Source organism: Corythoichthys intestinalis, chromosome 12 (assembly GCF_030265065.1).
Source record: "Corythoichthys intestinalis isolate RoL2023-P3 chromosome 12, ASM3026506v1, whole genome shotgun sequence".
In the NCBI taxonomy this organism is placed as follows: Eukaryota; Metazoa; Chordata; class Actinopteri; order Syngnathiformes; family Syngnathidae; genus Corythoichthys; species Corythoichthys intestinalis.
Window position 1 is genome coordinate 13,600,473 of NC_080406.1, and position 12,748 is coordinate 13,613,220.

The following is a 12,748-nucleotide window of genomic DNA, read 5'->3' on the forward strand; positions in this document are numbered from 1 at the left end:
TTTTCAGGAACCCCAGTGAGCATCATGGAGTGCACAAAGTTGGAACACGCTTTCGCTGTTTAGGAACTCTTTTCAAGCGGTCGGTCAATCGTCACAACGCAACGTGCATTCTATAGACATTTCAATATAATATCGTGTTCCTGGCTGGCAGTCGATTGTTTCATGGGTAAACAAATTCAGGGAAAGGGGTGATGTAAAAAAAAACAAAAAAAACAAAAAACACGCATCTGCTCTTGGTTTATCTGCTCGTTCTGTGAGACGAATCCTCCATGAAGAATGCAGGGTGCATTACAGCGATTGAGCGACCGCTTGAAAAAAATGCCTCAACAGCGAAAGCGTGTTCCAACTTCTTCCACTCTATGATGCTCACTGGGGTTCCTGAAATATAAACATTAAATAAATAACGCACATTAAAAAGCAAACTTTAAGCCCCACCCTCTCAAATAAGTCCATCCCGATCATCCACAGAGCAACCATCACTTCACGGTGCCAAATGTAAATAAGCAAGTTGCTCTGCCTCACCCTATACTAGTAGAATTTTCTATTCTTTTCACAACTCAGGATAATTTCCTTGATATGGTTTTCCACAGCTTTATTTCCAGAGTTTGCATGAATCTGAACAATGGAAAGGAAGGATTTTAGTCCTAGTGTTTAAAGTTGAACATGCTGATGCCCTACATCATTTTTGTGCTGACCAAAGCTTTTCATTGTGTCAATATTCAGAACCTCCAGTGCGGATTGTATCCCCAAGTCAGTCGCAAATGGAACTGTGCCAGCAAACGTCAGAGAGGATGGTACTGAGCTGTGAGATTTCACGGCCAAATGCGGTGGTCCGTTGGTACCGAGATGGACTCGAGGTAGAGGAGAGCGACAATCTCATTCTCGAAGTAGATGGAGTCTACAGACGACTCATCATACCTGAAACCACAGTTAAAGATTCCGCTGAATATGTTTGTGACACTACAGATGAGTCCATGACATTCTTTGTAAATATAGCTGGTAAGAAAAATTAGACTTCTTACCACATTACCAGTTGGACTATTAATTGTGTAATCGTGTACATTCACAGAGCCTCCTGTTCGTTTTGTCCGTCGACGAAAGACTGTCAACATACTCGAAAAAATTGTTAATGAAACCTTGGTTCTGGACTGTGAGGTGTCAAGGCCAAATGCTGTGGTTTTCTGGAAGAGAAACGGAGAAGAAGTAGAAGACTCCAAAAATGTCACCATTGTTGAAGATGGCGTAGCTCGTCAATTAACCGTTCATTCACTGGCTTTAGCAGATGCGGGATTATATATCTGTGATGCAAAAGATGATGTGATGGATTTTCATGTTAAAGTGAAAGGTACGTAAAAAAATTAAGTTTACCTGGGAAAGTTCTCGTATTTGTCTGCTGAATTCCTGTTCTTGTTTGTTTTCAGATGTGCCTGTACAAATTATTGGGAAAACCAATGCCAAAACAGAAAAGCAATTCCTAGTGTCTGATGACATTATTCTAGTGTGTGAACTGTCCAGACCAAACGCAGCTGTCAATTGGTATAAAGACAATCAACCGATAGATAACACTGAACGGTACTGCAGTGAAGAGCAGGGTGTTTTCCGATCATTGGTTGTCCTCAGTGCTTCACTCGAGGATTCAGGGGAATACTCTTGTGATGCTGGGGATGATAAGATGGTATTCCATATCACAGTTGCAGGTAATTTCATTATTCGGTAGGCCTGTCGCGATAACAAATTTTAGTGTGCGATAATTATTCTCATAAATTATTGCGATATGCAATATTATTGCCCCCCCCCCCCCCCCCATTTTGTTTTAACCAATTTACAATAACACAGTGCAAATACAGTATATATTAATAGATCAAGTACACCCATTTAAACGCGGTAAATATTTACTCTTAAATGAAAAAATACTTTTTAAGAAATCACAACTAAAAACAATAGACCATGCCTCTTAAGTAAAAAACAACAATATTGATACCACACAGAAACATAGAATAAATAAAATGTGTTTAAAAAAAAAAATTGCACTTAATAACTTAAGCATTTAGGCAAATAAAAACTTTTCCCGTCATAGCTTCTGCAATGGTGTTCCATTGGGATGCAACTATACAGTTAAGTCATGGTTCGGTACGATTTATGATATGGGGGACACGATTTGCGATCCGATTCAATACATTTAATATATATATATATAATATATATATATATATTTTTTGTTTTGTTTCGGGTTTTTTTTGTGTTTTTTTTTTTTTGCTAACGAGCAAAAATTAAATTGCCATCATATAAACATGCATTTTATTGCATAATATTTATGTGCTTACTTCTTACTGATCTGAAAAAAAATTGTATAAAAGTGCTGAGAACAATCTTTACTGTTTGTAAAGTGAGGCAGGGCACACTGTTGATTGCTACAGCTCTCTTAGCAGCTAGGTTTACTACATGAGCAAGACATCCGATTTGTGGTCCGAATCCATCTGTGTCACGTACTGAATTAACAATATTTGCAACATTATCTATAGTCACTGGTATGGATTGATTTGGCCTTCTTAACTTCCATTCAGTCATGACAGTTTAGAATTCATCGATGTATATGGACTACGTGTCCCATAATCACCCCGGGCTCACATAGCCAATGGCATGGGACGTAGCACATCTAGTTTGCCATTTCATGATATCTAGTGTGTGCACGCATTAAAAAAGTTAGCAAGCACCGCTGAAGTCACGTCTGCTCATTACTACACAACACCAGCATATGACAATCGACTTTCATAAACAGGACGAGTTTGAAGCACAGCGCTCTTAATTTCATTCAGCTGTTCGTTGTCAAAGCGAGGTTGTTCGTAGCAGCCAAGTCGGTAACAATGTTTTGGCGGACTTCGTTGTAAATATCCCGCGTTGTGCCGAAAAATAGCCGCCCAGCGTGAAATGTCTCTCCTGACGGGAGCGCCCACACGTCAACAACACCGGCGCGCCATAGATGGTCCACAGTCACTCCGCAGCACTGACGCGGCCGGTATACGTTGAACAATAGGATATAATGGGAACGATTGGGTCCGTTGCTAGTTTTTGCCGGACCTGGAACGAAGATGCATTTTGCGCAGTTGGTAACGAGGAATCTGAACTTTTAACAGCACGTCTGCAGCACGCGCGCACGCACATGCACGCGAGGCGATAAATCGCAACGGAAAAATTACCGCCTTCATTTTTATTTATCGCGCGATAAATGGAATTATTGCATATTGCGACAGGCTTATTATTCGGTAATTTCTTTGACCGAGAAGAGACTGACGACAAATGCTTTTTTATTTAGAGCCTCCAGTCAGGATTGTTGGAAATTCTGGACATCCGGAGCATCACATTTTACTAACAGGAGAAGAACTTATTTTAGAGTGTGAGGTGTCCAGGTCAAATGCTACCGTTCAGTGGCTCTGGAATGGTGACATACTCAAACCAGACACCCGCGTTAAAATCTACAGCCATGACGTTATGAGGAAGCTTGTTCTTTCTGGACTTCAATTGTCAGACTCTGGAAAATATGTTTGTGATGCCGGAGATGACAAGCTGATCACAATTGTTGAAGTGCAGGGTAAGATAACCAGGATAACCAATTCAAAATTTTGCAATACCACATTAGCAACAGGTAATGAATCAAATTTCACCAATCTTTGTCCCTTGCCCCCGTAGAGCTACCGGTCAAGTTTTTGAATAAAAAAGCGACCAATAAAATCTTAGCCTATGAAAATGAGAGTGCAACACTGTGTGCTATCGTGAGCCGAGACAAAGCTAATGTACGCTGGCTGAAAGACGGCCAACTACTGAACAAGGACAACATTCACATCTCCAGCGAGGGTAATACCCACAAGCTCACCATTAATCCCCTGCAGCTGTCAGATTCTGGAGACTATGTCTGTGATGCAAACACAGATGATATGCACTTCAGTCTTTTTGTCAAAGGTAAGAATTTGACACCCGCTAATCAAAAGAACCTCCCCGGTTTCAATCATAAATATTTCCTTGATGATTATTCTCACCAAATTAGCTTTTCTGAAATAATATTCTACACATCCTCGTCAGAAATGAAAGTGAAATTCATCCGGCGACTGGAGAACATGGTGTCTCTGAAGGGCAAAAGCCTCACGTTACGATGTGAGATCAATAAACCAAAAGGAGATGTCCAGTGGGTGAAAGACGGCCTAGAAATCTCGCCAAGTCGTCGTCACAGAATAAGGGCGCAGGGTCGTGAGAGAAGTTTTACGATCTTTGACGTACTTGAAGAGGACGCAGGCGAATATGCATGTGAAAGCACAGATGACAGAACCTCAGCAACTCTCACTGTCAACAGTAAGTAGATGCCAAGATCAGTCAACTTGCTTTGATAAATGTACCATCAGAAATAATTGACCAATTTCTTTGCTCCTAGCCCCCCGTGTTGTGGAGTTCATTGCGGAACTCCGTAACATCACGGTTTGTGAAGGGGAAGACGCAGTATTTAAGTGTGTGGTCTCACCAGCGGATGCTCAGTTCATGTGGCGCCTGAATGGCAAACAGGTAGCACTGAATGAGCGCACTGTTGTTTCCAGCAGTGGACTCTGCCACATGCTTTGTATCCGCAACTGCATGGTTTCAGATAGCGGCATAGTGACAGCTGATGCCGAGGGATTGATATCAAAGTGTGAACTCCAGGTTCAAGGTGAGTGTCCTGTCCCTCAGCAATACATATTTTGTCACAGTCAAAAATTTAGTGTTCATCTTCACTGTATTCTTCACTGTATTTACAGGCTAATCAGACAAACAAAGTCTGAATTTGTGTATATATGACTTATAGTCAAAAACAACAGGCCAAAACAACACACACACTCCCGTACTACATGAACCCAAATATACAGGGCACTACCCAGTGTTGTTTTCGTCAACGATGACGAAAGTATTTCATTGACGAACTATTTTTTTCATGATGATGACGAGACGATCACAAGTAGGGCTGCAGCTATCGAATATTTTAGTAATCGAGTAATCGACTGAAAATTCCATCGATTAATCGAGTAATCGGATAAAACATTTTTTTTCTAGGTAAAGAGCAATTATAAATATACATGAGAAAAAAAAGACATTTAATCCAATATTGAACCATTTTCAGTCAATCAATGTCTTTATTTTCGATGTACATTGTTGAAAACAGCCAACAATTGCATCTAAGATGTGACTAGAAAAAAAAATCACTGCTTTCATTCAAAAAACTTCTAGATCTTATTAAAAAAAACATATTTCTTACCCAGAGGTTGCGCTAGACTTTTTCGTTGTCTGTCATTTTGACTGACAGTGTCATAAAAATCCGGTCATAATCTATTTTTACCCGTCACATTTTTTAAATGATAATAATGACATATTCAATAGTATTTAGTTTTCATTCATTTTTAATTAATATTCTGTCCGAACAAGCTTAACAAGAGGCAAACAGACAGCGGAGTGCACCAATCAGCGACGGGCAGGACTAGGGACTTGCGCGCGGAAGTAAACATACGAGGAGAACGGAGTTTATTCAACATGGCTAGGGCGAGACAGACTGTTGTCAAGGTCTCGTGTCGATGTGTTTTAGCTCATTGAAAACTGAATTTACCGCGGATTGGAACATATTCTCGGCTCTCCCACCATCCATGTTGTTGTAGAGACGACTTTCGGCGCGCAAGAGTGACGTTGCTCGTGAAGAACACGTCACGCAAATAAACAAATCTGATTTGTCGATTGATTTTGTACCCACTCTGTGTCCCAGACTTTTCTCTCAGTGTTTGAAAAATACAGGGAGAACAATCTGGCCGTGCCAGGCAAACACTCAGTTGCCTGACATTTTTCCGAGTAAGGCCAACGACGTCATGCATCAAGAGAGACAATAGCTAATTAATATGCTCACTTGCCACCCTGTGGTCTGGGGTGTGAATTGCAACCTGTCAAAATGACGGATGGACTTCAGTTTTTTCCTTCACCGTTTAAAAAAAACAGTCAACGACGGAAAATATTCGGTTAACGCGACCCTTGTTCTTACCTAAAAATGTAAATACGCTTGATAACACACATCACTTGAAAGCTACATGTTTTTCCCACGTGTTTCAATTTCATTTCCATTTGTGTCAAGCTATTTTTAAGTTCAGTTAAGTTTTAAGTTAGTCTAAACTCTAAGAACTGATAGGATTTTTAGGTTTTGCAGTGGTCAAAATAAATGTATGATACCTGCTTTATTGGAGCACATTAGGGACCAGTGCTACTTGGTGTTTTATTCAGCAATGACTACTGAGCTAAAACTGGCAGTTAGCTTTATTATTTTTTAATTTTACACCCTCATCACTCAACAGCGCTATGTTTTTACAGATTAAATAAAGCCTGTATGTAAGACATGTTAGCCACGCATCAACAGTGGTCATAATCAAGAGAAACCTAGCCCTCCGAAGGGCTAACGTTGCGTGAGCGAGTGACAGTAACGTTATATTTATTAGCGATGAGAAGTCTACTGCTCAAAGATGGCGGCTGTTTACTAACGCTGCCCAGACGCGGCCGAGTCTGTCATTTCGCATCCAATCCTAAATGCATGTGATATCTTTGAGACGCATCGGTCACTACCTGCTACCACACTAGCATCATGCGGGCGTAGTTTTTAGCAACGTTGGCGTAGTTTGTAGCGGCTGTCGGCTGCGGTAATTTTTTTTTTTTTTAATTGCTTCTTCCTCTACGCACTTGACGTTAGCGCATTGTCCTGCATTAAAAGTAGTCCGGGCAAAACGTGATCCTTAGAGCTGGCAAAATTAAACGATTCCTCGGGGTGAATAAAATTACTCGGATCAGTTTTTAAACTCGAGTTACTCGAGTTGCTCAAGTATTCGTTTCAGCTCTAATAACAAGCTAAAAACGTGTCTTGGGAGACTAAAATATAGCCACACGAATGCCAGTTTTCGTCTGACGAGATGAGAACAAAATGAAAATGCATCATGGTTTCTGTCACATACTCACAATGTTTAACATTTTATGTGTAGCTAGCCTGCATCATAGCAGTGTCTGGTTGTGTCACTCATGTGACGTGCTGCGCCCCCCCAATTCACCCACTAAGGTTCTCTCCAGTCTCCCCATTGCTTGCTTTAAGACACACACGGTAAAATTTGTCTTCTTATGTTGGCAAGAGAGAATATGTAATGTTGCTTTAGCCTTTAAAGGTCTGTATTGACTGATCATCACACAATAAATGTAACTCATAGCGTTAGCATAGCATTCACGTTTGCGTTAGCATTAGGCTATTGCTTGCAGCAAGCGCATTCTTAAACTCTCTGGGTCTAATTGATTGAAAATAATGCAGTTTTCCTGCTGATTGTGTATTGACAAGTGATAAATTTGTAGATGCTACAATATGTGCTGGTCTGTCAATATTCATTAAAATAGTTGGACCTTGGAAACTTTTTTTTTTTTTTTTTTTTAATGAAACTTTAACACGAAAATACTGAGTAAACGTCGACTTAAATTAGACAGAATTAGTCTGAGATTTTGTCAACAAAAACTAGACGAAAACAAACACATTTTGAAATGACAAAGTATGACTGAAACAATAAAGTATTATCGTCCAAAACACTAATTCGAAAATTAAAAAGGCTGCCAAAAAACAACACTGGTGCCACTACCAGTCAAAAAGCAAGTGCTTTGAATCGTACTATAAAACAGACAAAAGAGATGATTAAATAACCGTATTTTCCGGACTATAAGTCACACCTGAGTATAAGTCGCACCAGCCATAAAATGCCCAACGAAGAGGAGAAAAAACATATATAAGTCGCTCCGGAGTATAAGTCGCATTTTTGGGGGAAATTTACTTGATAAAATCCAACACATAGAACAGATATGTCATCTTGAAAGGCAGTTTATTATAAAAATACAATAGAGAACAACATGCTGAATAAGTGTACAGTTTTGTTGTAAGTAATGTTCCGTGAAGCATGAACAACGAAATGCGAATATACTCTCCTCACCGGGACGCTACGGCTCGGTCCTGGCTATACAGCGAGCTAAACTCCCAAATGACAATGCTGAACGTCTGTATAATTTGCTGACTTTATTTTGGCCGCCGTTATGACACCATCAATTGAAGAGTGAAACTGAAAATACAAATAATACAAATCAATTTCGTCCTCGATACCAAACAGGTTCCCATCAACGTAAATAAATTATAATTAGCTGCTATTACAGCAATGACACAAACGATTAGCATGCGTTCGCTAGCATTAGCACATCGTTCAAACAACCACACAACTGGCTCTAAGTGTCCGATCGCTAGTGGAAAACACAACAACAATGGAAAATATGATACACACAGGCGTTGCCTCTGTAGGGATATTTTACAAGCATAAACAATGAACGTAGGTTCGCAGCCGTGTTTCTCTCACTCTCGCCCACTCGCTCAGACGCTGCGTAGCTGTCCGTCTTCTTCTGGCATGTGAGCGCTCGTCTTCGCGTGAACAAGTGCGAGTGCGCCCCTACTTGGGGGTGAAAGCGCCACAAACTAAAAGCATGCATTTCAATATAAAAAAGTCAATAATACAGTTGAACACACATTACCAAAGGCAGAACGCGAGCGTGGCCATAGCTATTAAGAGTTATTCAGATAACTAGCATAAAGAACGTGCTAACAAGTTCACCAAACCATCAGTGTCACTCCAAAACACCAAAATAACATGCAAAATGATATCATAATGTGTTAATAATTTCACACATAAGTCGCTCCTAAGTATAAGTCGCACCCCCAGCCAAACTATGAAAAGCACTGCGACTTATAGTCCGAAAAATACGGTAAGTAATACTGCTTATCACCAATTTCTTGCAAATTATTTTTTTCGTACACAACATATGGCTGTTGCACTTGTCTGGAATATACTGAATGATGATTTTCAAATACATTTTATTCATTTGTTTTGGTCTGTTGCCTGTAACTTTGAAAAATTATTTTCTAATGACTAATTGTTCTTAACCTTTTGATAGTGATGAGAATTTGATTGTAAACTTGTGGGGAAATGCTTAGTACACGGTCATCATCCAGTTTCCCCCTCTCTGTATTCAGAAGTATACGACCAGTTTCAACAACTGCATTACTAAATTTTAATGTCAGGAATTATTAGTAACCAGGACTGTACACAAGGAATGATAATAAGATAATTAGACATTTAAAAAAATTGTTGAAAGGTGCCTTTGATGGCCAGTGCTTAGCGGCTTCTCCTGTTCAGCACGCTCTGATAACTGACAGAAACAAGTGGCTCAGTGGAGCAAGATTCTTGACAGCTTTGCGCTTAGACTCCACATTTGAACTTGCAGGGTACATAGCTGATTTTCCCAAGTCTATATATTGTTGTTGTTTTTTGTGTATCATGGTGTGGTTTCCCATTTTACAATTTTTAAATACCTGTCCTCTAAATTAACTGTCACCAAAAATGTTTATCATGTTTTTAGTAACACAAATGACATTGTATAATATTTACTTTATGAAACATAGAAAATTAAAATTGTAATTTGTATGTCATGATTGATTCATTGCGACCTATTCTGGTGCAAGGGCGTAGGTTTGCATAGGGACCGTTGGGACATACTGTAACACTACCAACTTTTTAGGGTGCTCAAATTGTCCCCACCAACTTTTAAGCAAACTTATTTGCATTATACAATGAGTTCAGCTATAAAGGTAATTTACATTGTCTTCCCATGTGTTGTTAGGATAGAATTGACCCTACCTTAAGTGCATTACTTTCATTATGTTCGGACTTACATTTACCCCTTTTCACTTGCTATTCAGCAGTGCCGGTCCACTCTTTTTTCCCTCAAACGCATGTTTGATTGTCGGATGACTGGAACCCCCACATTCACATAATCCCGACAGAAACACATGTCAATATGCCGCCTCCTCTGCCCCCTTTGAAGGGGAGGGATATTAGATTTTTTTTTTTTTTTTTTAATCGGCCAGCAGCAGCAGCCACTGTAAGTTATGTAAAAAGATGTCAATGTTGTGGAGGTGGGGAACACGGCACTAATTTTGGGTCGCGTCCTAGTATAATGTTCGGGACTTACCCGGGACGCGGCAAGTGTGAGAGCAGCCGTTTAATTCCCCGGTCACATGGCGAAGGCTGATAATGTAACTATCATGGCAGGCCGATCGTCATTTCCTCTTTCTTCGCAGTAAGATGAAAAGACATCGCAATTATTAACAAGGCAAACTGGAAAGATAGCCAAATTAAACTGGAAACATGACAAAATTAAATTGCTACTGGATCATAGAGCCGAGGAAGCGGCAGTCCATTGTCCAGCTTTGAAAATGTGTGGTTTGTTTTGTTGCCAATTGTTGCAAATGATGTAATATCCGTGTTTTAAAATACCGTCCCCCGCCCTTCCCGCACAGTACATTCCCGGTAATTCCAGGTACATCTCCCCATATCTGAAAGCCATTACACGAGTAAATCCCTCGTCACCTTACATAGGAATTTAGCGGGATTTAAGTCTGGGGGCTTTAGGGTTTCTATGGCATTGGCGTTTTGTGTTGGCATTAAAATATTGGAATGCAAACTTGAGTGATTGTTTCAAATAAACAATATGTAATTCTTTTTAAGTATTTTACACTAAAACTGAACTGTTTTGGAATCTTAGAACTTCTTTTGTAATCTGCCAAATCTATTGAAGTGACACAAAGGACGTTGATGACATTTTGTATTGTGTGTTAGCGTTAAGCTAAGGGAATGCAAAATTGATTGGTGCTTTGAAATAGACAAATGTCATCTTTTTTGTTTCAGGTTTTTGACACTAAAATCCAATTGTGAATAGAAGCTTACAACCTATTTTTTAATCAGCCAAATAGTTGCATGTAATAAAGTGAGTTGATTAGATTTCACTATAAAGTGCTCATATCACAAGTTTTTGCTCACGTCAAGCAAAAAATCAGTAGAACGACAGCTAAAAGTCAAGGTGGTGTGACGAATCAATACTCAAGTAACTGTAAAAAGCAAAATATTTGCGCTCTGCTACTTCCTGTCACTGTAAACAGTCAATGCGTTATCTTTTTTTTTTTTTCCAGAAAGGCAGGTCGTTTTCACCAAGAAGATGTTGCCAGTTACAGCTGAGGAACTCGGAGAAGCGACCCTCGAGGTCGAGGTGAGCCTCCAATCGAAGGAAGTGCAGTGGATGAGGCAAGGGGTACTGATACACCCCGGGGCCAAGTACACCCTGAAACAGAAGGGCCCCAAACACAGCCTCACAATTCACAAATTGGCCATGTCCGATCGCGGTACCTACAGCTGTGAAACCCTCCATGACTGCACGCAAGCCCAACTCACAGTGGAACGTAAGTGCACACGTGTTGTCGCCATGTAGTCGTCTGTTTATTTACCTCCGTTGCTGACAACGCCGCAGCAAGCACACGCTTCGTCCACGCATGCAGTGGAGGCAATAACTGGGCAAGAGTAAATTAGTGAGTGAGGGCCAGAGGGGTGCCTTTACTGAGACGTGATCCCAACTGACAGCTGACTGCCACCCCTGAAGAAGTCAAATTTGAGACCCCAGTTGCTGTATTTGTGGGTTACAAGCACGAATGGCAAAAGTACTCACACTCTGTATATAAGACGGGAGAAAAAAATACTCTGATAAAAGTTGATTCTGCGTCGATAATTGCTGGCAAGGCAGATTTACAATGCTTCGTTGGTTGTTAGTATTCGTCCAACACAAAGACAAGAGCAACGAGGAAAGGGATTCTGTTTTTTTAAAAACAGATTTGACATTGAGTGTGTGGACAGGGGTTCGTGTAGGCGTGGCTGTCTCGTTAAATGGATGTATTTTTACGACTCAAAAATGGAGTTGTGTGTAGGTATTTGATTTATAGAATTGACAGCTGAGCCGGGTGTGGTTTCAGTGCATTAAGGGTAAAAATATGGCTTTATTGGTCCTTCTTTTATCTATCGTAATAAAAGAAAAATCATTGCTGCAAACTAAATTCTAGCAGGATAACTAGGATTGAATTAAAAGCAGATAATTAAGGGGGAATATCTTGCTTCTGCATCATTTTCGTAAAATGCGCCCTGGTTTATGGTTATCCTAAATACTGTCTCAGTGGTCCTTAACCTTGCTAAAGGTACCACGAGTTTCACATACTATGCATTCACCAAACCCTTTGTAATTAGATCGAGCTTTTTTTATTTTTTCAATTTCAAACTGATATAGCCAAGCTAGCATGCTAAGAGGGAAGCGAATTCCTGTACAAGTTTCTTCTCATTTTGACAGCATGTTTTTAAACAGGTCAAAATTTGATGTCGTGACCATGTAGTTTCTGTCATGTTTACATCTCAAATGATATAAAATATCACAAAAAAAACTTTTATTTTATTAGTGCACTAAACTATCGACAAAATTAGTACACTAAATAAATATTTACAGTGATCCCTCGTTACTTCGCGCTTCAAACTTCACGTCCTCAGTCCATCGCGGATTTTTTCAATTAAAAAATAAATATATAAATGCAGTATTTTATATAGCTGTCCCGATCCGATCACGTAGTCTCTCGCTCTTGCCGCTATTCTTGGTCAGGCAGTTCACTGGAGTTGCTTATTAAAGTTAACGATGATTGACAGACGTTAAGGTTTGATCTTGCCAGAGATGCTTGGAAGTCGAACCTTTAAAGCGCCACATGCGTCTATCATCGTTTAACTTGTTAAACAGTTGCTGTGGCAACTCATTGTGTGAGCAG

General features: G+C 40.0%; 1 protein-coding gene across 6 annotated transcripts in view; it reads left to right on the forward strand.

Moving 5' to 3' along the window:
• LOC130927384 (obscurin-like protein 1) overlaps positions 1-12,748 on the forward strand; it is a 58,689-nt gene that overhangs the window by 25,685 nt on the left and 20,256 nt on the right. For all 6 annotated transcript variants that reach the window (XR_009066395.1, XM_057853185.1, XM_057853187.1 and 3 more), the window contains 8 exons: positions 724-999; positions 1,070-1,345; positions 1,422-1,697; positions 3,314-3,589; positions 3,688-3,957; positions 4,078-4,344; positions 4,424-4,693; positions 11,087-11,353. Coding sequence is in view for 5 of the 6 variants with exons in the window: in XM_057853185.1 (XP_057709168.1) it covers positions 724-999; positions 1,070-1,345; positions 1,422-1,697; positions 3,314-3,589; positions 3,688-3,957; positions 4,078-4,344; positions 4,424-4,693; positions 11,087-11,353 (2,178 nt within the window). In the remaining variant the exon portion in view is untranslated. The remainder of the gene's footprint in view (positions 1-723; positions 1,000-1,069; positions 1,346-1,421; positions 1,698-3,313; positions 3,590-3,687; positions 3,958-4,077; positions 4,345-4,423; positions 4,694-11,086; positions 11,354-12,748) is intronic.